This window comes from Podarcis pityusensis (assembly GCF_964106645.2).
Source record: "Podarcis pityusensis genome assembly, chromosome: 9".
Classification (NCBI taxonomy): domain Eukaryota; kingdom Metazoa; phylum Chordata; class Lepidosauria; order Squamata; family Lacertidae; genus Podarcis; species Podarcis pityusensis.
The window spans coordinates 57,390,752-57,413,083 of NC_138034.1; the positions used below are offsets into that span (position 1 = coordinate 57,390,752).

The 22,332-nt window shown below is 43.9% G+C and overlaps 2 protein-coding genes across 7 annotated transcripts in view; one reads left to right on the forward strand and one right to left on the reverse strand.

Annotated features, from left to right (window-relative positions):
- The window catches only part of TSPAN5 (tetraspanin 5), an 89,725-nt gene extending 83,634 nt beyond the window's left edge, over positions 1-6,091 (forward strand). Inside the window, exons 8-9 of the transcript XR_013990488.1 lie at positions 169-259; positions 5,571-6,091. The gene's annotated coding sequence lies outside the window, so the exon portion shown is untranslated. The remainder of the gene's footprint in view (positions 1-168; positions 260-5,570) is intronic.
- The window catches only part of RAP1GDS1 (Rap1 GTPase-GDP dissociation stimulator 1), a 99,148-nt gene continuing 77,191 nt past the window's right edge, over positions 376-22,332 (reverse strand). For 5 of the 6 annotated variants that reach the window (XM_081020856.1, XM_081020857.1, XM_081020859.1 and 2 more), the window contains 10 exons: positions 19,525-19,653; positions 17,234-17,359; positions 16,202-16,345; positions 15,367-15,498; positions 14,664-14,798; positions 10,832-10,957; positions 8,621-8,760; positions 6,473-6,599; positions 4,861-4,989; positions 376-1,094 (listed from right to left, as the gene is read on the reverse strand). In XM_081020856.1, the coding sequence (XP_080876982.1) occupies positions 967-1,094; positions 4,861-4,989; positions 6,473-6,599; positions 8,621-8,760; positions 10,832-10,957; positions 14,664-14,798; positions 15,367-15,498; positions 16,202-16,345; positions 17,234-17,359; positions 19,525-19,653 (1,316 nt within the window). In that variant the 3' untranslated portion in view covers positions 376-966. The remainder of the gene's footprint in view (positions 1,095-4,860; positions 4,990-6,472; positions 6,600-8,620; positions 8,761-10,831; positions 10,958-14,663; positions 14,799-15,366; positions 15,499-16,201; positions 16,346-17,233; positions 17,360-19,524; positions 19,654-22,332) is intronic. The other variant, XM_081020858.1, reaches the window with a different exon arrangement.

Below are 22,332 nucleotides of genomic sequence, written 5' to 3' on the forward strand. Positions count from 1 at the left end.
TGAAATCTCAGAACGCAGATGACTTGCTGTGGTCAGAGCGCAGGGTTTTCAGCGTGACTAGAAATAGTAGGCTAAATTATGAAAATCAATAATGCAAGCAAATACAATCAAATCTGCATAATTTACACAGGTCAGAGTTCAGCTATTCACAGATTTTTCTTTCCGCAGATGTGATTATGACTGGTGTGCCTAGGAAGTGAGGTTGCTCATCTTCCTTGTTTCTGTTTCAGAGGAACAGCCAGCTTAGTGATTGATTCAGGTATGTCCTCAGCTATAACTATTAAAGACAAGAGAAGCTAAGTTGTGGGGGTTTTTTTAAGACTCATTCCCACCCCCAGATACACGAATTGCTGCACAAAGGAACAACACGCAAGGTAAAGTGTGAGCGCACTGGAGTTTATTGATTTACCTCTAGGTACCATGGGGTTGACATTAATATGCAAGACCAGTGAGTGAGCAGCAAGACTCCCTTCCCCAAAGAGGCTCCCTCCCCATTTTCTGAAACCCCTGGCAGTCCAGCCCGGCCTTGCTGCCTCCTGTGCTTTGTCCCTAAGTTAGCAGTACACTTGTTACGGAGTTAGGGGTACAAGGGGAGGAGTCGTTGATGTAGTAGTACCACGTCTTTCTCTCTCTCTCTCTCTCTCTCTTTTTTACATTATTATAGGACTACAACATGCACATTCTACTATGTGGCTCAAGCAACGAGAATACATGTAGAACAATTAACAGGGCTAGGAGACATTTCGTGTTTGTGTGTAAGAGAGACAGGATCCATGTTGATGGCGACTGGCTATGGGTTTATAGAAATCTCGGTTGTGGAGAGAGAGGTACCTACAGCAGTTCGATCCGTGTGGGAATGTTACATGCATGCACAAGTGACACAGTGGGTGGGAGAAACGCAGCAGGACAGGACGAGAGGTGAAATCTGTGACGCGATGCTAGGTGGGAGCGTGGGTACCCCTTTCCTCAGCTTTCCACGGCGAGTCTCTGCTCTGTGAGGGAAGCCTGCTGGGCGACCGTTTTGTTCTCGTGGCTGCGGAGTTTTGATACGACGTCTAGAAAGGCCAGACTCTGCACTTCCTTGTGAAGGAGTTCTGTCAAACAGAAGCGAGACGGTTACTTTCCTGCTGGGCCTTTATGTGTGCAGCTGCTCTTTTGTTTGCCTTTTCTGGGGAAGCGGCAACGAACAGAGGCCTTGTCAACTTGGCACAATGTGGTCGCTGGAGAATAAGTGGCGCTGGTGGCTGTTAGCGGTACTTTTCAAGCATCTTAAATTTAGGGAGCCCCTTCACACACACACTTTCCTCCTTGCTCTGCAAATCATCTGCAAGCAAATGGGATCTGTCTTAGTCTTGCAAGGGAGACCTAGCAAATGATGTGGGGAAAACAGGTGAGCGTGTGCAAGTTTCTGCTTCTGCTTGCTGTGTTGTGTGGGCAGGAGATGGACCCCCTTCTGTTTTCTTGCAGGTGTGTGCAGTGTAAAACAACTACGTGGCCCTGGGCTGTATCAATGCATCAAATCTCCTTAAAAGGAAATTGCAGTTGGGGCCTATCAGAGGTTGGATGGGCTCTTAGGCCCAGCCAACCTCTCTAGAAGCCTGGTGATGCTTCTAGCTCTGGTTGGCCAAGACTGAGGCTTACGAGGACCAATATCTGGTGCGATATTGTCTTGTCTGAGTAGCAGCAGCTCTCCAGCATTTCAGGCAGAGTGTCTCCTATCATCAGTTACTTGACCCTATTGTCCACAGCTGCCAGGAATGAAATCTAAGGCCTTTTACACCAACCTGTGCTCTACCACTGAGCCTTGGCCCTTCCTTGAATCAGAGTAATTAGATGATGCTGAAATTAAGCCATGCTCCATACAGAGTGAGGCTTCTGCGACTCCTTCCCCTTTGGAGATGGCGTGTTCTTAAAGGGGCCACCAATGCAGTTCAAGGGAGGGGTGGGGGGAGAAGGCACCTTATGCAATTAAAAAGGGTCCGCTCTCTGTCACAGGACGTGTCCCCTTCATGAGACTCTACATAACAGAGTAGCCTCCCCAAGCATTTTGTACTACACCTCCCCTAAGTCCCACCTCACACAACCTGCTGGGTAGGTCTGCTGAGAGCTGCAGTCCTAAACATCTGGCTGGGGAAGGCTGTAAGAGAGACTCGCCTCAGCACCCTTTCTTGTGTATTGTGAACATAGAGTGGAGAAGCAGCCTTTCCATGTTTAGTACCTGAATAAAGTATGCCTTTTCAAAAAAAGAAAAGGGGAAAAAGCATGCAAGGATCCAGGCGGTGATTTTTGCTAAAAGCTTAAATGGTGGTTGTAATTAAAGCAACTTGCTCTGTTCCTCTTAGCACAGTCCGTGTTGGCATCTTAGTTATGTCAACAAAGAAGAAATGGAACAAATGATGCAAGCGCACAGTACCCAAAATATTTGTTTTTTGAGTACATCTAGAGGTCTGCTCAACACTGCTGGAAGTTGCCTAATTTAGTTGTCATGGTCGGGGGAAGATGAAAAAGCTGCTTTAGGCGCTAGGAGGATACCAGGGTTGAGGTAAACACACGACGCTTATTCTACTGGGGCTTGCTTAGGCAACAGCACAGGCTGCTCACTAACAAAAGAGCTGTTACAAATCAATTCTGTTACCCTACAGAGCCTCTTTCCCCCCACGTAGCAAACTGTGACCCTTGTTTTCCTGCCAAGTTTGCTGGTCACCTGCTTTCCAATCCGCCATGGCATCCGAACTCCCCTCTGTGCGACCATGAGCAGAGCGGAAAATGCCTAAAAGCAAGCTTAATGCCCCAAAACATTTTTATTCCCCACAAAATTTAATGGAAACAGCGTTTCCTATCCAGGCTATTCTGCTGCGGGAAGAATATACTTCCTACTTCCAGGATAGCTTGATATCTACAGCAGGTGTTGCTCTCTGGGTATTAATAGGTTCTAGTGACAAACCAAGTCCTGGGCCTCTTTTCTCACACTCATGCACACAGCAATGACTGTGATGGCAATGAATGCTCTGCTTTCCTTTCATTCTTTTGACGTTACATACACATTTACATTCCCTATTCTCTTCCTTCAACATATAGCGTCTCTTGGAACAGCAAAGCTCTCTGATTTGCAGAGGCAGCATCAAACCCAACAGAAAGAATTCTTTGTCAAAACTGAAGGCTCCAATAGCTATAGCACGTATCCCAGCTACCTAGAATGGTGGACTGACTGCAGTCTTTGTGGTGGGGATGGGTGGTTTTCTAAACGGGTTAAAAGGATTATTTTAAGGTTGATACAAAAAACACCACACATTGGCAAGAGAGACAGCAGGTTGGGAAGCTGCCCACCCATCCTCACACCCCCAATTTCATAGGACTATTAAGAAGCAAGCCCACCTTGCGGGAGCTGCTTAGATGACAAGCTAAAATGAGAAACCCAGACTTGTTGGAAAAATAGCGTAAACTCTTTCCCCCCTTTTAATGAGATGCTTTCTAACTGCAAGTCAGTGTTGGGCTGAGAGGGGCGACCCTGAATAGGAAACAGTCTTTATATCAGTTGGGTGATTGGTACACCAGGAACCTATGGCTCTCCAGATGTTCACGGACTCCAGCCCCCGACATTGCTGACCACTGGCCATGGTTGTTGATGCTGATGATGGGACTTGGAGCCCAAGGACATCTGGAGGGCCACAGGTTCCCCATCCCTGGTTCACAGTAGCTCTCCAGGGTTTCAGGCAAGATTTTTTTCCTCCCAGTCTTACCCAGAGATGTCAGGGATTGGACGTGGATGCTCTTATATGCAAAACACAAGCTTCACCACTAAGCTACGGCCTTTCTCCATGGGTCTGAGCAAATGCACCATTCTTATGCTTTTGTTTTGTAATGAATGCTGTAGAAGAGATACTGAAATCATATGGACCAGCCCTCACATTCCATTGGCATACCAGTAGGTCCATACTTTATGCTAATAGTTTCAGGGATTGGTTTTCTAATACAGAAGCACCAGTCCAGCTAAAGTTACAGTGGTACCTCGGGTTACAGACGCTTCAGGTTACAGACTTTGCTAGCCCAGAAATAGTACCTCGGGTTAAGAACTTTGCTGCAGGATGAGAACAGAAATCGTGTGGTGGCAGCAGCGGGAGGCCCCATTAGCTAAAGTGGTGCTTCAGGTTAAGAACAGTTTCAGGTTAAGAACAGACCTCCAGAACGAATTAAGTACGTAACCAGAGATACCACAGTAGTCATAACTATGGAGTGGTCTACACAGAGTCTGATGGTAGGGTCTCATGGAGGTAGAATTTGGTTTTACTTCAGACTAGAGGAGTGGGATAACATTTTTGAATATCCTCTCTCTAAAACCTCCTTGCCTATATTAGATGATTATATTAGGAGGAGGGTACCTTTGTCTTCAATGTGCTAGTTTTCTACTTGTGGGAAACCTTTGCAGGAAGTGTTAAAAAACTAGCATCTCTTTTGAATGCAAGCCCCCTTGCTTTCCATGAGACCTCTTGTCTGAATAAGCATACATTCACTGCTATGTTCACTGATGATTACCATATTTTTTTGCACCATAACACTCACTTTTTTCCTCCTAAAAAGGGGAAATGTCTGTGCGTGTTATGGAGGGAATGCCTATGGGTGGCATGCCTACGGATTTTCCTCCTCTAAAAACTACGTGTGTGTTATGGTCGGGTGCGTGTTATAGAGCGAAAAATACGGTACTTCTTTGCAGCCTTTGCTGCAAATAGACTTGATTGGATCTGTCATCTGCATGCCACTCCTGGCTCAACAACAGGCTTGTGTGTCAGTCTTGGGCACGTCATGTACAACCCTCGTGACTTTTTGAAAGTTGATCTAAAGCAGAGCTGTGGAAAGACTCACCTGATCCCATAAGAGCACAGATCAGCACCATGGAATTGTACTTGATTTCTGGTGCACTCCTCTCATCCGAAAGCAGCCTGTGTAGAATCTGCACTAACTGAGCACTTTCAAGATCCTTCTCTGCTGTGGCTGTGAATCGAAACAAAATGGGAACTTTAAACTCTGAAGGACTGGGTTCCTTTTGTTTTTTCTTGGGGTGGGGGGTGGGGGGTGGGATTTACTGACATATTCTAGTACAAAGAGTGCTGTGGAACCATAATACATGCCTCGCTTAATTGAACAGAATCTAAATTTATATTGCATCGTTAAGGAAAGCAGGGAGGGAAGCATAATTGTGTTGAAGAAGGCCAATTGTATATATGTCTTGTCTACTGGGATAGCTTCCTCCTTCCAAGAAATTGGGGTAAAGTCCACTTGAAGCACACTTTCATTTGCAGAATTTACACAGAGGAAGGGCTACAATAGCCTCTGTTTGGGACAAATAAAAACAAAAATCCCACAAGTTCCAAATGAATCGTTCTGTGTGTTTACCCCGGTCAATGTAACATGCTGTGGGTAATCTCCCACTACCAATAAAACTGATCGAAGGAAGCACATTTAACCACCAATACATAATTTTCTTTTTAAGAATGTCAAAAGAGCCGGGGACAAAATAATATCCCATGAAGTTCTCTACAGATACCTGAATTTGGGTTACTTTTTTATTTCAGCCAATGAAGAGCTTTGGATGACTGAATAGCCCATGGGGTAGTCCAAAGAAAAAGTGATCCATGGAAACAGAAATAAGTTTCCTCCTTTTGACACAAGCACACATGGCTTATTGTGAGGGTACTTTACTTGCTCAAGATACAAGGGAATTTGGCTTGGAGTAGCAGAATGTACCGGCTCAAAAAGTCAATGGAAGTTAAAAAAAAAGGTTTAAACCTGTTGAAGGAGGTTTAAACAAGCCCATGTCCTCAAATCTTAATTCTGTCTCTATGGGAAATACAGCAATAAATTCTCTCCCTATATCCTACTCTCTCCCCTAAGGTTGCCTCTCCTCTTGAACCAAAAGAATCGTTTTTTGACCCTGTTATCCCCCTACAGCCTTTCTCTTTTTTCCTGTCATTTACCTGAAGAGAAACTACTTGGCAGAAAACCCCAGAAACTTTGTCATTTCAAATCACTACAGAAAAGATGGGAAATATAACGATGAAACAACAAAAGACATCCAATACCATTCTTATATTGACTACATTTTCTAAAGTTTACTTTGTCTGAAATACTCCATTGGGCAATTATGAAAAAGAGGCACGTTTTATGTATGAAGCGTTGAGTCCTGAGTGATGGTGGCGAGAGGCCAAGGCTTCATTCACACATCCAAGCGGCCTGTCACTGTGTGAGGTTTGACACAGTCATATTGGCTGTCGGCTTCGATACTGCTAGTCACTTAACCTGGAAACAGGTGCCATAGCCCATTTTGCTGCCCATGTCTGCAGTGATGCCTGAATAATACTTGCTTAAGCTTTCACCCTCACCACGAAGCGGCTCACCATTCATGCCTTAACTCTGACTTACTCCCTCTCCTTCAACAGAGACCTGAGTACAAAGCATTAACCATAGAGATACTTACCTAGTTCTAGAGCTGCTATTAGCGCCAAGGCGACAAGAGCTTCATTCTGCATTATTACGTGTTCGCTAGTTGCCATGGTAACTAAATGCTTAATACCGCCGCTCTGAACAATGGTCCTAATTACATCCTAAAAAAAGACAACGCAAAGTATTGCAGGACATGAGGAAAAGACGACAGTCTGCTACCGATAAGCAAAACAGAACAATTCAATAACGTACACTATATTGATATATTATGCACATAACAAGAGTGTGTATGTGGTTTACAACTGCTATTAAAAAATAAAATAATACTTGAAATATTTGGCTCCCACCTACTCAGAAGTGAACATATGAAGCAGTCAGAACACAGGCACATTTAGTAGAGTTTTCTCTATGCCATGAGTAGGCAAGGTGGCATCTTCTAGATCAAGGTTTCCCAGCCTTGGGGCTCCAGCTGTTTTTGGACTATAACTCCCATCACCCCTAGCTAGCAGGACCAGTGGTCAGGGATGATGTGCACTGTAGTCCAGAAACAGCTGGAGACCCAAGTTGAACTCTAGATGTTACTCAACTCCCATTGGACCATCCAGCATGGTCAATGGTCATGGGATGATGGGAGTCTTAGTCCAACAACATCTGGGTTAGAGAAGGCTGCCCAAGTCTACTCTGGTGGTGGCTTTCCAGGTTCTTTGGCAAAGCTTTTTTTCCACAACACCTGAAAACCCATTTAACTGTGACTTCCAGGTCAAATGATGCTGAGTTACACACCAAAAGGCGGATCAGACTTCTCCAGACAGGCAAGTAGCCAAGGAACTCCAACATCCAGTCTATACCATGCTGGGCTGGCTCCAGCACTGCCCACATGTCCCTGCATCACATAGAATCATGGAATTGGATCCTTTGCTCCAACCCCCTGTAATGCAGGAATATGCTGGTGGCCCATAAGGGGATGGGCTTTACCAGTACCACCGCACTCTAACCAACTGACATCAAAGTCAAATCATTGCTGCTGTTTTTCAGAGGCAGTGCCCCTGCCCACATAGTAGTTGTTAAATCCTGTAGCAGCCTTTTCATTCAGAACCTTCCAAGTTCCCCGCAGGCCACGAATTGCAGGAGAAAAGTTCTTCCTCTTCTGTAATACTGAAATGAAGCTCTTGGGTTGGACGACTGGGGACAGACAAAAGGAGGGTACTCACATAGTGCGCAGTTAAGGCAGTGCCCCATCACGTTGCCCCCAAGCTTTTGAGGCGACCAGCAACAAAGCAGAACAGCACTTGAAGCCGCTTGTGTTGTGGCCCATGTGTCTCTCAGTGCGCCACTGCTGCAGATGTGAAAACACACACCTACGACTCCGGGAGCAGTAGGCGTCAATTACATTTCTGCACATTTATTTTCCAGCTTCAGCTTAAGTACAGCACAGTTTGATACCGCGGCCTTGGCATTTAAAGTAGATTTGATATTTTGACTGAATGAGATGATTAAGTGCAAGGCAACGGCAAGGAAAATGCAACAGTGATGAAAACGGCACACGCACACACGCACCCCTTTTGTGCTTCTCCTCCGTGTTCAAGCCACAAGCTGAAAGCCATTGAAACAGAATGTGCTTATGATAGTTTATATTCCGTAGTGTTCAAAAGGATTGTGCTGTGACATTTTGCATGCAAAGGAAACAAACAAAGCAAACAGAAGAGTGGGACCTGGTTAACCTCCCTGGGGAAGACAACTATAATTGTTGATGCAACTGAATACACACTGAGAATTTATTCCCAGAATCCAGGTAATTTTACACCTGAATCTTAAACCATAAAAACCGTCTCACGTGCAGAAACAGGTTCTTATATGCTAACACAGAGGGAGCAGCTCTACATCGCACTGGTCCAATGTTGCACATGTAACAAATAAAGCCTAGACCAGCCTTCCCCATCCAGTTGCCCTCCAGATATTTTGGACTACATCTCCCATCATCTTTTACCAGGGGCCGTCTGGAGAGCATCAGACTGGGGAAGGCTAGTGTAGGCTGACAAGATAACTTCGGGCAAGCCACACCACCTCAGGTGGTTCAGATCCTTACCTCTACAAGGGGAGCAATCTGCCTCGGAGGAGTGAAGCTGCTTTGGCAACACAAAACTTATTGCACTGCCTTGTGGTTTTTGCAGGAGTCACTTACTTTTGATTTGCTGTGTCGTATAAGAGCGGAGAGTAGTCTGTTTGATTCTCCCATCACACCTGCGTGGTCCTTGGCTTCACACCACTCCACCAGCCGTTCAACCAGCTTCACGTTCTTCCCCAGTTGTTCAGCAGCTTCTGCTACATATAACAAAGATGGCATTTTTTTCAGTACGCAGCAGTTGTTCTAAAAAAAAATCCAACCCAGCACCCCACATTCCTGAAAGGTGGGAAAGAAAACAACAACCTTGATTTTGAACAAATAGGTAAAGGTAAAGGTACCCCTGACCGTTAGGTCCAGTCGCAGGCGACTCTGGGGTTGCGCACTCATCTCGCTCTATAGGCTGAGGGAGCCATCGTTTCCCCACAGACAGCTTCCGGGTCATGCGGCCAGCATGACTAAGCCACTTCTGGAGAACCAGAGCAGCGCACGCCGTTTACCTTCCCGCCGGAGTGGTACCTATTTATCTACAGTACTTGCACTTTGACGTGCTTTCGAACTGCTAGGTTGGCAGGAGCAGGGACCGAACAACGGGAGCTCACCCCGTCACAGGGGATTCGAACCGCCGACCTTCCGATCGGCAAGCCCTAGGCTCTGTGGTTTAGACCACAGCGCCACCCGCGTCCCTTTTTGAACAAATAGAAGGCAAAAATAGCAATGGGCTGAATCCAGTTGCTGTTGCTCTGTTAGCAGAATATTAGCAGAATGAGGAAGGAGATTTGGGGGGGGGGGGGGATTTCTCCTTCCCTAAGCAGTCTGGCCCCCACTCCAAAAATCTGCTGAGAAGAAACCTTCTGAAACCAATTGGGGAAGAGGACAGAGGAACAGCCAATAATCAACTCCCAATTCTGCTGATGGATATTTTCCATTAGCAGAGCAACACCAACTGGATTTCGTTTAGGGAAATATTATCCCAGTCAAAGGACACTGCTCAAGGTTGTACAGAAGGGCTGGTGAGGGGTGTGGCCTGGGGACAGTCCCAAGGGCCGGACAGAGAGTTTTGAAGGGCCACCACTGGCCCCCAGGGTCTGAGGATCCCCACCACGAGGTAGGTTAAAAAGAACGGAGTGAGCAGGGTCAAAGGTACTAAAAAGTGTGTTTTTCAAAAAGGAAGCTGCCTAACTGGCTCTTGAGCAGTCAATACAAGAACGAGCCTTGAAGGTCAGGTGGGGACAGTCAAAGGAAGATGCCTGGAGTCTCCTCTAGCAACCATCACATCATTTTAGAGAAAAATTGCCATCCATGCCTGTCCAAAACAGTGGCAAGCAGTATAATAAAATTCTATTTTGCTGTAAATACAGGATGAAACAAGGGCTGCAGCCCTGCTAACCTGAATATTTTAGTTCCACACGATGTAGCAAATTCCTTGTAATACCTTGTACTAAAATGTAAATAATCTGAAGCTGCTCATTATATCCATGGTGTGCTGACTTCAAAATTGTGATAATTCAAAATCACAGTAAATGTCAATTTCTGTAGCTTCCTTTTCCCCTTGACTCTAAGTTTTTTATCTTCCCCAGCCCCCGCTCTTACTTCCAAAAACTAGCTCTGGAATTTTAAGGCACACACACTTTTTTCAAACCAACCAACCGCCCTAGAATCTCAGGCAAACACAAACTTAACAGAAGTTGATCAAGGATATTCTGTAAACTCATAAGCTCTTTATTTTTTACTTCTGGCTGAAAGCCTTCCAAACTCTACTCCCTTTTTGCATGGAGGAAATTTGTAATTCTGCTGATGATAAGGATTTCAAGATACATGAAGTCCTCGGTGTAAGCAATTCAGTTGCCATGAAACTATGGCAATCTGCATTTATTACTTGCAGAAGTTCAATAGATTATGTTGCCTCAAACATCACTTTTTAAAAATAAAAGGTGTTGAGATAATTGTTAACTATTTCACAAAACTGTTCACATGTGTAGGAAAAGAGGATTTTTGGAACACCTGAAGCGGCAATATACTTCAGATATTCATTGCATGGCACACTATGGCTGAGGAAAGCTGTGCTGTGCCAATAAATCAAGAGCTTAAGCTTGCGCTTAGATAACAACGGACCATCACAGGTTTTTAAGAAGTCCATGCTTTTTTCACTTCACAGATGCATTCAATTTATTTGAAGGATTTTCTTGAAATCCCCTTTTTCTTCTATAAGGAACATAGCAACAGATCAAGGGCAGAATCATTTAATACAGGAAAACAATTTATTTTTACCTTGTGCATCTATTAACATTCTTAACGTCCCCAGCAGCTTGAACTGAACAGGGGGCATCTCGGATCTGAGAAATTTCAAAACGGCTTCTGCCACGCCAGCTGACAGCATCTTCGCCTTATTTACAACTGCATGAATAAAGAACAGATATTATCTGAGAGGCACTGCGGAGATGATACACTTACACCGCGTGAAGAGATTTAGTCCTGAGGCAGCCTTTAAACACCTTTTCCAAAGGCCTCCAAAAGCAACATTAGAGGGTTCAGTTGTGTGAGGGGTGGGGGAGATGATCAGAGGAAGCAAGACTGGGTCCTATTCTACTCCCATTTGAGTAGTAGGATTTTTTAAAAAATGTTTACTATAATACATTGTTAATTATTATTATTATTACTATTCTTTTATTTATATGCCACTCATCTGACTGGGTTGCCCCAGCCACTCTGGGCAGCTCCCAACAAAATATTAAAAACACAGTAAAATGTCAACCATTAAAAACTTCCCTAAACAGGGGTCCCTTCAGATGTCTTCTAAAAGTCAAATAGTTGTTTATAAGGCCCTCAGAGCTGGACCTCAGTGTCCAGGCTGAACGATAGGGGTGGAGACGCTCCTTCAGGTATACTGGGCTGAGGCCATTTAGGGCTTTAAAGGTCAGCACCAACACTTTGAATTGTGCTTGGAAACGTACTGGGAGCCAATGTAGGTCTTTCAGGACCGGTGTTATATACATTATGTACCATATATCAATCAGTTCATCCTATATCAGTCCATTTAATGCCTTATGTTAAATTTGCTTTTCTACCTACCTAAGAAAACTTTATGTAAAACTTCTATTACCTCCTTTCTTATGTTATATTATCTGTGGAAGCATATGTAGTTCCCTGTATGTCAAACTGTACAGAAAAGCTGACACGATATGTTTAACCAGTGTATGCTCTATGGATGAACAGATGTCAAACTGTGAAAGACACAATATATCCTGCTCTATTGGCCTCTAGCTTCCTCAACCTCCTGATCTATTTTAAAATTATTTTAGCACCATGCCTCTAGGCTTTAGACTGACCTTTAAAAGTTTAGACTGCCTTTAAAACCTAGAAGTCGTCTGCTTCTGGCTATTCTCTTTAAGGGCCTCTTTAACGCCTCTGGCTGATTTAGTAGCTCTTGGGCCCTTTTATAATAAAATAATATGTCCTGTTTAGGAAGTTTTGGGGGGCCAGGGTGGGGCAGGGCAAGGCAGAGGTCTGAGAAATATTTCAGATCAATAAAGCACTGCTGTATCCTTCCGTTTCGTTGAGACTGTTGTTTGTGGTGACTTCCAGTTGCGGAAGTTACATATTTATAAGTAAATTTATGAGTTACTTAGGTATATTAGAACCAGCCTGCACCTTTCACCAAATGAGGTGGTAGATTTCTGGGCTGTACTCACTATAGACCGCAGATGTAGAGGAAAAGAGGAGGGAGGAAGCACCCTATTGGCTTGTGGCATATGATGACTGTGTTGTGTTTTTTAAATGGGGGCTGATCCACACAGCACTGGTGTGTATGTTCTAGGTGCAGAGGGATGTGGAAATGAGCCCTGCATCTGTACACCCTGCTGTATGTATGGGACACTTAGTACAAGCCAACGTTATACACATGTATGTGTGTGTGTGTATATAGAGATCCATCCCACTCCTGCGATTCATCCCCTGCAAAAGAAGGGGCAAGGGACTGGGGATAGGTGGGTCACATGAGCAAGGCGTAAGAACCAACCTGAGTTCACACAAATAACTGGATAGACTGAGCAAGTGTCAGGGACTGGTAGTGGGAGGCACTGGCCAGTAAACTCCCAAGGGAAACCCCAGAGGAGGTAGGCTCAGAGCCAGGGGAGTCGTGGTGGGACACTGAGGAGAGGTCAGAGGGAGAAGAAGATTGGGAAAATGAACTGGATGCTGAAGGGGCAACAGGGTTTAGTGAGCAGGAAGAGCTGGTGAAAGAGAGCAGTTCAGACCCTGAGGCTGAAGAAGAGGAGAGGGGTCAAGAGGCTGCTTGATCCCTCTCCTAATGCGACAAGCTCCCCCTCCCTTCATCTAGTCCCCAAGAATCTGCAGGATAATGAAGAGACAAGAACAGAGGCCAGAGGTGTGCAGACGCAATTTGAGACTGCTTGAGAAACATCCAGGAGAGGAAGAGCCTTAGAAAAGGTGGAAGGCAGGAATCTTCAGTCCTGGCAACTGCTCCATAGGGGCAGGGCCTACTGGGAATGGTTGCTAAGCTGTATGTTGTTTCCTTGACTAAAGAGTTAACTTCACTGACAACAGAGCCCTGCTTCTTTCATGCTGACCTGCGTCTGACTCCAGCCCTGGCAGCAAACATACGTGCCGAAGGCTCAACACACGTCGTGCCTACACAAAGGGATGCAGGATTGTGTGTGTGTGTGTGTGTGTGTGTGTGTGTTTGTAACATAAGGAGAGAGAGAGAGCTTTGAAGAGACAAGGAAGGTCTGCTGTGAATCCAAGACAGGTGCTGTTCTATGAACACAGAATTCAGAAGAATGCAAATCATCTCCCTTCTATCATAATCATTATTATGTGAATGACAAACAACCCACCTTGCAAACAGCTGTCTATAACATTGCAAGGAGCCTGTGCTTTTTGCTCAGTCTCTTGGGACCTCTCTTCCGCCGTTCTTGGCGACTGCACCTGTTCCACCCCTGTGAGGCTCTCTACCCCCACGTGCAAAGCAGGAGACAGACTTCGCTCCAGAATGCATTTTAATTAAAAGTGAGAAGTTAGATGGCATTTCGAACATGGGCTAACAAGATGTTGCTTGTTCTGGCAGAGATTTCCACCTCAGAAGCTTATGCTTTATTTTTAACAAGCACTTTTCACTAAGCTGTATTTCCTCCTTGCTGAAGGAATTTCGATAGTAATTTGCACCTCTTCTCAAAATCTTGGTTTGTTTGGTTTTTTAAAAAAAAAGATTTAAGTGAAATGAGGTGGGAGAATAAGAAGATTTGTGGGTGCGTGTGTGTATCTACACACAGAATGCATCTGCTGCTCTAATAACACTTAGCTGTACCATAAACATATACAAATAGACCTGGAAAGCAAATAGGTTGCTCACAGCTGAATGACTCCCTAACAGGAGTTCAAAGAGAAATAAAAACAAGAGATGTAATGCTGCACAGAGATGCATGTAGAAGAGAAAAGTAATTGATGGGACTCTGGCTGTCCCCCCCCCCCCCACTTCAATATATCTGGTCGGCCATCAATCCAACACAGGTCAATTCAATTATATGCAAATCTCATAAACAAAGTCAAAGTGGTGCTGCCTTATGGATTGGCAGCCAAATTTGCTCCTGATCTTTACAGCAAATCCAACCACTTGCATCTCCACCTCCTCTTCTTTATACAGTACTGTACTATTATATTTTATAATAAGAACATAATATACATAACATGGTATTTATCTGACATTTGCCCGTAAGTGCTCATGATATGATTGCAGCACTGCAATCCTTACACTACCAAGTAAGGTAGCCCAGTATTTTTATCCCCGCATTAGAGATAAAGGAGCATAGTTAGTGCCACCCAGTCCATTTCCCATGTATTAATCATTAGGAGAACGAGGTTAAGGCTGCAACGCTAAGTGCAATTAGTAGGGAGTGAGTAAGCCCAACGAACACAGCAGGACTTACTTCTGAGTAAACCTGTAGAGGATTGTGCTAAATTGTTTCCTGATGATATGCGGCAGGACACGCAATTTGGAGGAGCAGAATTTCACCACCCCACTCACGGGACAGCCCCCCCTTCCTCGGAGCTGCTCTTGTATTTGGAAACACGCTAAACTGCTTACCAGGAATAGCGAGGTTTCGGAGCGCGCTCAGTGCTGCATGCTGCACGGTAACATTGCCATCCTCTACGTGCCTGTCCAGGAGGTCCATCAGCTTCTGAACGATGCCATTATCCACCATATGGATACAGTTTCCATCTGCGCAAGACCAGACCGTCAGAGCATGCATAAAACGCTTCTCTGTTAAAACCAGTGTTTCTCCTCCACCCAAACTTTCAGCAATAAATTTTGCTCTTCTGAGACACTAGTTCACCATTCAAAATAAAACTGGGAAGACGAAACAAGAGTCCGAGACACTGTTTACCTGCTTTCCAAATTTTCTTTCTTCCTTTTTTTTGCCTAGGCCATATGTATTTAAATGCACAGTCTCCCCTACTCCAGATGTTCTTCAAATCACTTTGAAAACAAAATTCACGAGGGACATGCATGGCTGTTTACCTATTCCTTTGCCTTTCAGTGCATTGTGGGGACACCATCGCCTCGTCCCACCTAATGTTTGGCAAGTACTAATGTCCTACAAGGTGGCTATATTTTTAAGGTCTGAAAACAAACAAACAAAATTTTTCCGAAAGTCGGGTCTCTGTTCGGCTGCTTATAACCCCCACCATAAAATGCACTATGCCAACAAATATATATTCCCTGCCCCAGTGCTATTAAAACTTTAGTGCTGACAACAAGCTGGAGTGTGAACCTCAATGATTTTTACCATTTCTAGCAAAATTTGCAATCGCCAGTGCTCCTGCAAGCTGCAGCTGATGGCTATTAGATAGGATCCACAAAAGCACCCTTTGGAAAACACTTCCTTTTCCTCCTTCAAATAGTTTTTGCATTGATTCATCTGGGGGAGGAAAGAAACAAAGAACATTTGGACAAAGTATGAAAAATATGGATCTATACAGCTGCTTCGGGCCAAGTCAAGCCATTAAATTCATCAGGTACAGTAGCGACTATATACTGTTGACCCTAGGGTGGTATTCAATTAAAAAACAGCACAAACAAAATGATTCCCACTTCTTCAACAGGACTTCCCCCTTTCTCCTCCCCACACCTGCTCCACAAGGTGGCTAAAACCCTAAAACAGATGGGGGGCACAGGGGGAGGAGAACCGGGAGAGACTGAACATTCACCAAACTGAACATTCACCTTGCCATTAAGTCAAAATCTCCCTTGGCTCTCTACAGAATCAGATGGGACCTCGGTCTTGTTACATTTAGCTAGAGATGCCACATTTAACTAGAGATAGCATCTAGGATACAGTGCTCTGCCACATTCAACAAAACTTCCTTGTACCCATTGGGCTTACAGCACATGTAAAAGTTCAACCTATACAAAGAAAATCAGCATGTCTGGGGACCATGCCTGCCAACTGTCTAGGAAAAGTTGCTGGATGTGAAAAAGAAGAAAAGCAGTTTTAGCTGGAACTACTAAAACTCAGCCACTCTAGGTGAACACAAGCTAACCCACAGACTGCAGTGCGATGGCTAGAATCCGATATGCTAATGACAGCATGAGAATTCCCAGGTTCCACATGCAATACTCACCTCCCAGCAGTAGTAGAACCATAAGATCAGAGGCAGTTTTGAGCTCAGCAATGTCGTCCTCTTTGTCACTGTCCACGGTCTTTTGGACTATCTCAAGTAGACACTCCACCAGGCCTGCTTCAACCAGCTGTAGCTTAATGATATCTGGGTGAAGATAGAAGAACCTAAATATAAAATGCTTTTTAAAATACAGTGGTACCTCCAGTTGTGGACGGGATCCATTCTGGAGGTCCGGTCGGATCCAGAGGTTTCCGTAACCTGAGGACTGCTTCTGCGCATGTGCGCGGGGCTAAACCCAGTAAAATACTTCTGGGTTTGCTGCGCGCACATCCCGAAGTTTACATAACCAGAGGGTTACGTAAACGGAGGTTCGACTGTACTGTGACTCCAAATAAGGCATAACAAAAGCAAGAAGACAAGGTAACTACAATTGTGCATGCCACACAATGCCGGAGACTACTAGCCATGATGACTAGGCCCTGTCTGCAAAGTTGGAGGCACTGATGTTTCTGAATTCCAGTTGCAGGAAGCCAATGAAGAGGAGAGTGGTCTTGTGTTCAAATCCTGATTGTGGGTTTCCCACAGGCATCTGGTTGGCCACCGTGAGAGTGGGATGCTGTTTACTAAAGATTTACTTGGTTTGCTGCATTTTATGAGTTGTACTGTTGTTGTTGTTTTCCTCACAGAGCAAATTCATATGCTTCTGCTCTGCTTTCTTAACCCTCCTTTAATTTTTTTTCTTGTTCCATCCAATCACAGTTCTTTAACCTTGGATGTTACTGGATTACAACTTCTGTCATCCTCAGCTATTAGTCAGGGCTGATGGTAATTGTAGTCCAGTGGCATCTGGGGACCCAAGACTGAAGAACTGTGCATAGTACAAAACACTGAAATAAAGGGGAGGGGCTCAGTCAAGGGTTTCCACACAGACCATTTCAGCTAGACACAGCTTCCTCAGCAAGAGCCGTGACTCAGCCAAATATCAAAAGGAATTTCTCTCCCTCAGAAACAAAACTGTCACCAGAGTCTCACCATTTTCTGCCAAAGGAGCCAAAACTTCAAATATCATCTCCTTCTTGTCATGTTCTATTTGCTTTTTGAACAGTTTCACAAGCTCTTCGGCAATGTTTGTGTAGGCGAATTGCTCTTTGCTTGATTCTGTGAAATCAAAAAGGGGAAAGCTAAGTGCACAGAATGGCAGCACTGTTTTCTCTTCAGTTTATTAGGAGGTTACTCGGCGCAGTGATTAACAGCGCTAAACGCTCTTTGCAGACAGGAACAATATACTCCCATACTTAAGCCTGTCACTAAATGAAAAGAAAAACATCCAGGCCTTTTAAGATAAATGTGATGACCTGAATTATTAATTATGTTCAAAGCTGTTAAAAATTTGCACCAGTGGAACGTGAACGTACCCATAGCAACAGCAAAATTACCAACATATAAATTAAGCCTTCAGCTGCCATCAGCTGAACAAGAAAAATTACACAGTGAGTGCACTGGGTTTCTGATCGAAGAGACTAAAGGTCAGACCCAGCACCTTAACATGGCTGCATGCTGGCAGAATTTGTTCTGGTGTCTCAAAACAGACAAATCCAGATGCTTTGATTCAACCTTCTTTCTGGGTACCCTGGCTTTTAAAATGCAGGTGCAATATTAAGTTTATTGACCCGTTTCTGACATCTGAAGCCATCCATCAATCTACACAGTTGCCAATGTTAGCTACTTAATTTTTTTTATGGTTGTATTATGTTCACACGTCACGCAAAGCCAAACCATGGCTTAACATGACAGCACTGGCTCCCGAGAAGGAGATCACAGCTGCTTGCTGCTTCCCAGGGTTTTTAGATTGGTGTGGGTTTGGCTTAGCATGTTGTCTGAATCCAGGATGGCTATGATCTCTCCTTCTTCAATGAAACCTATAACCACAGGACAAACATTGGCTACAGACCATGGTTAAACGCAAGAGCTTAAGAATGACCCTGGCACACACTGCCAAAAAGAAGATGACGATGCCACACCTTAGCTTAGCTGCCATTGTCAACTGACCTAAATACCCCAGGGAGCAGCAAATTGGTTGTGATTCCCTCTCAGGCAGCCAGCACATTTGCGCCATCACAGGGAGTATGTGGCTGTTAGGTGGTTGAGTTAAAGTTGGCCATGGGAACTTGAGGGCTGTCCCAAAGGCTTCATAGAAAAGGTGGGTTGTGAAGAGGGATTTGAAGCAGTTCTTAACATACAGGGCTATACTGAATGTAAGAACTAGCAAAACCAAACTTTATGGGTTATTTATACACAGTGGCAATATATTTGTTTAAATTATATCATTTTCCTGTCACAGAGCGGTCTTGCCAAGCCCAACCACTGTGGATGGGTAAGGTGGCCTTGATGCTTGCTCCCTCTGCAGCATATTAACTTAAGCAATAAAACAATACAAACAGGAGAAATCATCAACATTGTAGTAAAAACATAAAATTATCATGTAACCTGGAAATTGTTATGGCTCCTCCAGTGTAAAGCAGACATTAAGAACCCATTTCCATAAAAAGAGGTGAGGGAAAGAGCTGGCGGAGGAGACACACATCAATGAATACTATGAATACAAAATGAAATTTAATCATTCTAAGCTATCGCTGTCAGTTTCTGCTTTCATATTTGCCATATTTATCGCAGACTTCTGAAAACGGAAAGTTTCCCCAGGTTGAACGCTATAGTACAAAATTGGTTTGTTTGCTTTTAAAGTTTTTCTTCCAAAATTTTCCAGGTGTTTTTTTCCAGGCCTAGCTGGACCACTGTAAGAGGAAGGCAAACACCAACGCTGTTTGCATGAGAGGTCCTTCTAAACTCTTCCCTGATATCAAGTAAAGGTATCTAATTTTATAACTGTGCATAGATTTATTTTTTATAAACTGTTATACTTTCTTGAGAGACAGAAAGCAACACTTCTTATAGTTAGGCAGTGAGGAAAAATCTGATAGGAAGTCGTATTTGAACCTTAGAAATAAACTTTATTTATGTCAGGAGTAACCAAAATGGCATCCTCTAGATGTAGTTGGGCTCCACCTCCTATCGACACCAATCAGCATGGTCAATGGTCAGTGGGGATGGAAGCTGTAGCCCAAGTGGAAAGATGAAGTCATGTGTAGACATCAGGCAGGCAGAGAAGAGCTGGGAAGGGGAACTTGGGATACTTGAATAGTGAATACAGATGAAAATATCAGCACTGGTCCTCCTTCTATAAACTTGCCATAAATAGTAAATTAAAACAATGTAACATTTATAAATAAAGAGAACAGGTTTGTGGGTTGCATCCCAGAACTTACCAAGTTCTGCTAAATTGCCAAACGCAACAAGGCACATTTCAGTCAAAGCCGAATTTTGGCAATGAATGCCCAACAATTTCACTAACGTAGGGATAACTCCCATGTTGATGAGCTGAGATTGTAGGGTATCTAAAGACAGACAAAAAAAAAAAAAAAAAAAGAACAAACGTGTTTGAGTTAGCACTGCCTTCGCAGTATCACAGTATCCTTAATTATTCTTCAATGTCAATAATTTAAGCAAGGAGGCAACTGTAACCTACAATCAAAACATTGCTCCTCCTTGTTCTTCTGATGTCTGCTTAGTATTCAAACCTACTACATGAGAGAGACTGCCTCTCTCTGGCCACAAACCCATTTAATAATAAACTATTATAGTTTCTCCAAAATAATCTTAGACGTTGTTAAACCAGCTTTCCCAATCAGATGCCCTCTAGATGCTTGTTGGACTACAACGTCCATCATTCCTGGTCATTGGCTGTACTGGCTAGGGCTGATGTGAGTTGGAGTCTAACAACATTTAGAGGGCACATGGTTGGGGAAGGATGTGCTGGTGTGCATATATCCTCAGCGGGCCAGAGATTTATTAACAACAAAGAGAAGGGAATATATATGCTGTGCCATCACTGCCTTCAATGTCCGTGCCAGCAGAGAGTCTCTCCAGAGTGAAAGAAAAATCCATGCATGCATTTCTACTTGCCCTCTGAAACCTCACAGAATTATGGATTGTGGCCTTTTACTGCAAATATTGCATGTACATTCTACTGCTTTCAAAAGGGGTTTATACGTTCATAACAGTGTGCAAAAGACACAGGCTTCTCCAACGATAGCTGCAGCCCAAGTAAGTGAAAAATGCATTTCTCATCTATACTTCCCAAATTGCCTTTGAAAGCTAGTGACTAAATACATCTCAGTATTTCAGGTAACGGAATGCTTCTGTCAACACAACCAAATAATTCTGAAGACCAGATTAAATCAATAATCATAATCATAATAAGGCAAGGTTACTCCGTTCATCACAAAAAGCCCCCTTGGAAGCCCGCAATTACAAATTATGTACACTAGATTTTCAGTTTCATGAAGAGTAATAATAGGTATATTGATGTAATGTTATAGGCAGTCTCGCCTTCCCCTCACCAATGCATTTTTTTGCTTTTAAATAGTAAGGTTAGCAGGAAAAGACAGAGTAAGTACTTATGGACACTTAACACGCTAAAAGTGTTATGCAAACAAGTCACAATATAGGTTACAAAAAGCTTGATAAAACAAAGTGGCTTAACGAAGGACAAGGATGAAACATTTCAGAAGAGTCCATTGCCACTATGGTATAATCTTCATAGATAAAAAAATATTATTGCGTGTAGATATTTGCAAACAAAAATATGTTTGAAGATTATCCATTAGGAGACACCATTAGTTTACAAAACAAAAACAAAAGCTTCCACAATTTAACAAGTGAAATATGTTTGCTTTGCAACGGAAGGAAACGATGCAAAAATCAGTTGTAGTCATACTGCGCTGAGATTCCTCCAGGGATGCCCCTGAGCAAAATAACGGGAGCCTATAGCCTCACTGACTGACTCCTGGATTTTAAAAAGCAAAAGCGGTCGTATATGTGATAGTCTTAAACCTTCGTGCACACAGAATATCTGCAAACTGCCCCCCTCCCACCTTCTGAACCAGATCGGACTATATCTTGTTCTGGACATTCAAATGATTATAATTTGATTTTTAATTATTAAAGGCACGGATTCAGTAACTTCCTGCAGCAAAAAGGCACATAACACAACAATGGACAGCCCATGCTGCTGGGGCATAAAGGAGCAAGCCTGTGTGTTATCACTGGATCTCCAAACCTTTCTCCTGTTGCAGGCTTGTGTTGACAACCACTGACAAAAAGGTAACTCAAGCTTTTGAACGAATGGCTGGATGTATGCAGATGTTCCATTGCTAAAACCTTGCCTAGATTCCATTCACATCAGCCAAGACAGAGTGTGTCTCCGTTCAGACACTCACCTAATGCAAAGCTAACAGAAACACACAGGAATACCCAGGCTATTCACCCTCCGTATTTTCTACTCTGGCTGGCAGTGGATCTACATAGCCTTGGACAGGTGTCTTTCCTATTACCTGCTATCTGTTCCTTTCAACTGGAGATGCCAGGGATTGACTCTGGGGCCTTCTGGGTGCAATGCAGAAATGCTACTACCACTGAGTGGTGATTCAAGGGTGAAGGTGTGGAGGCGTGATCTCTCCTCAATAATCAAAGCAGGGGTGGTAAGCTTTGTCCTTCAAGATGGTGCTGGATTAAATTCTCATTGTCCCCAAATATTGGCCATGGTGGCTGGGGCTGATGAGAGTTGGAAGTTCAACATCATCTAGAGCAGCCTTTCTCAACCTGTGGGTCCCCAGATGTTGTTGAACTACAACTCCCATCACCCCTAGCTAGCAAGGCCAGAGCGCAGGGATGATGGGAGTTGTAGTCCAACAACATCTGGGGACCTACAGGTTGAGAACCGCTGATGTAGAGGGCCACTGGGTAGCCACCATAAGGTGTGATCTGGGTCCTTCATCCAATTGCCAAAATGACACCACTCTTTCCTCTCCAAAAATGATAATATTGCATGATTCACCCATCTGAGTGGCAGGAGGGCCCTCTTGTTCCACCACCACCACAGGAAGAGGATTTTGTGCGCAAGTAGGAGTCTGAACAGAGGCCAGCAAGCTTGGAAAAATGGGAAGAAAATGCAAATTGTCAGCATTAATGTAGAAGTCAGTATTCTCCTCTGAGCTAATTTATTGAAATTTAGT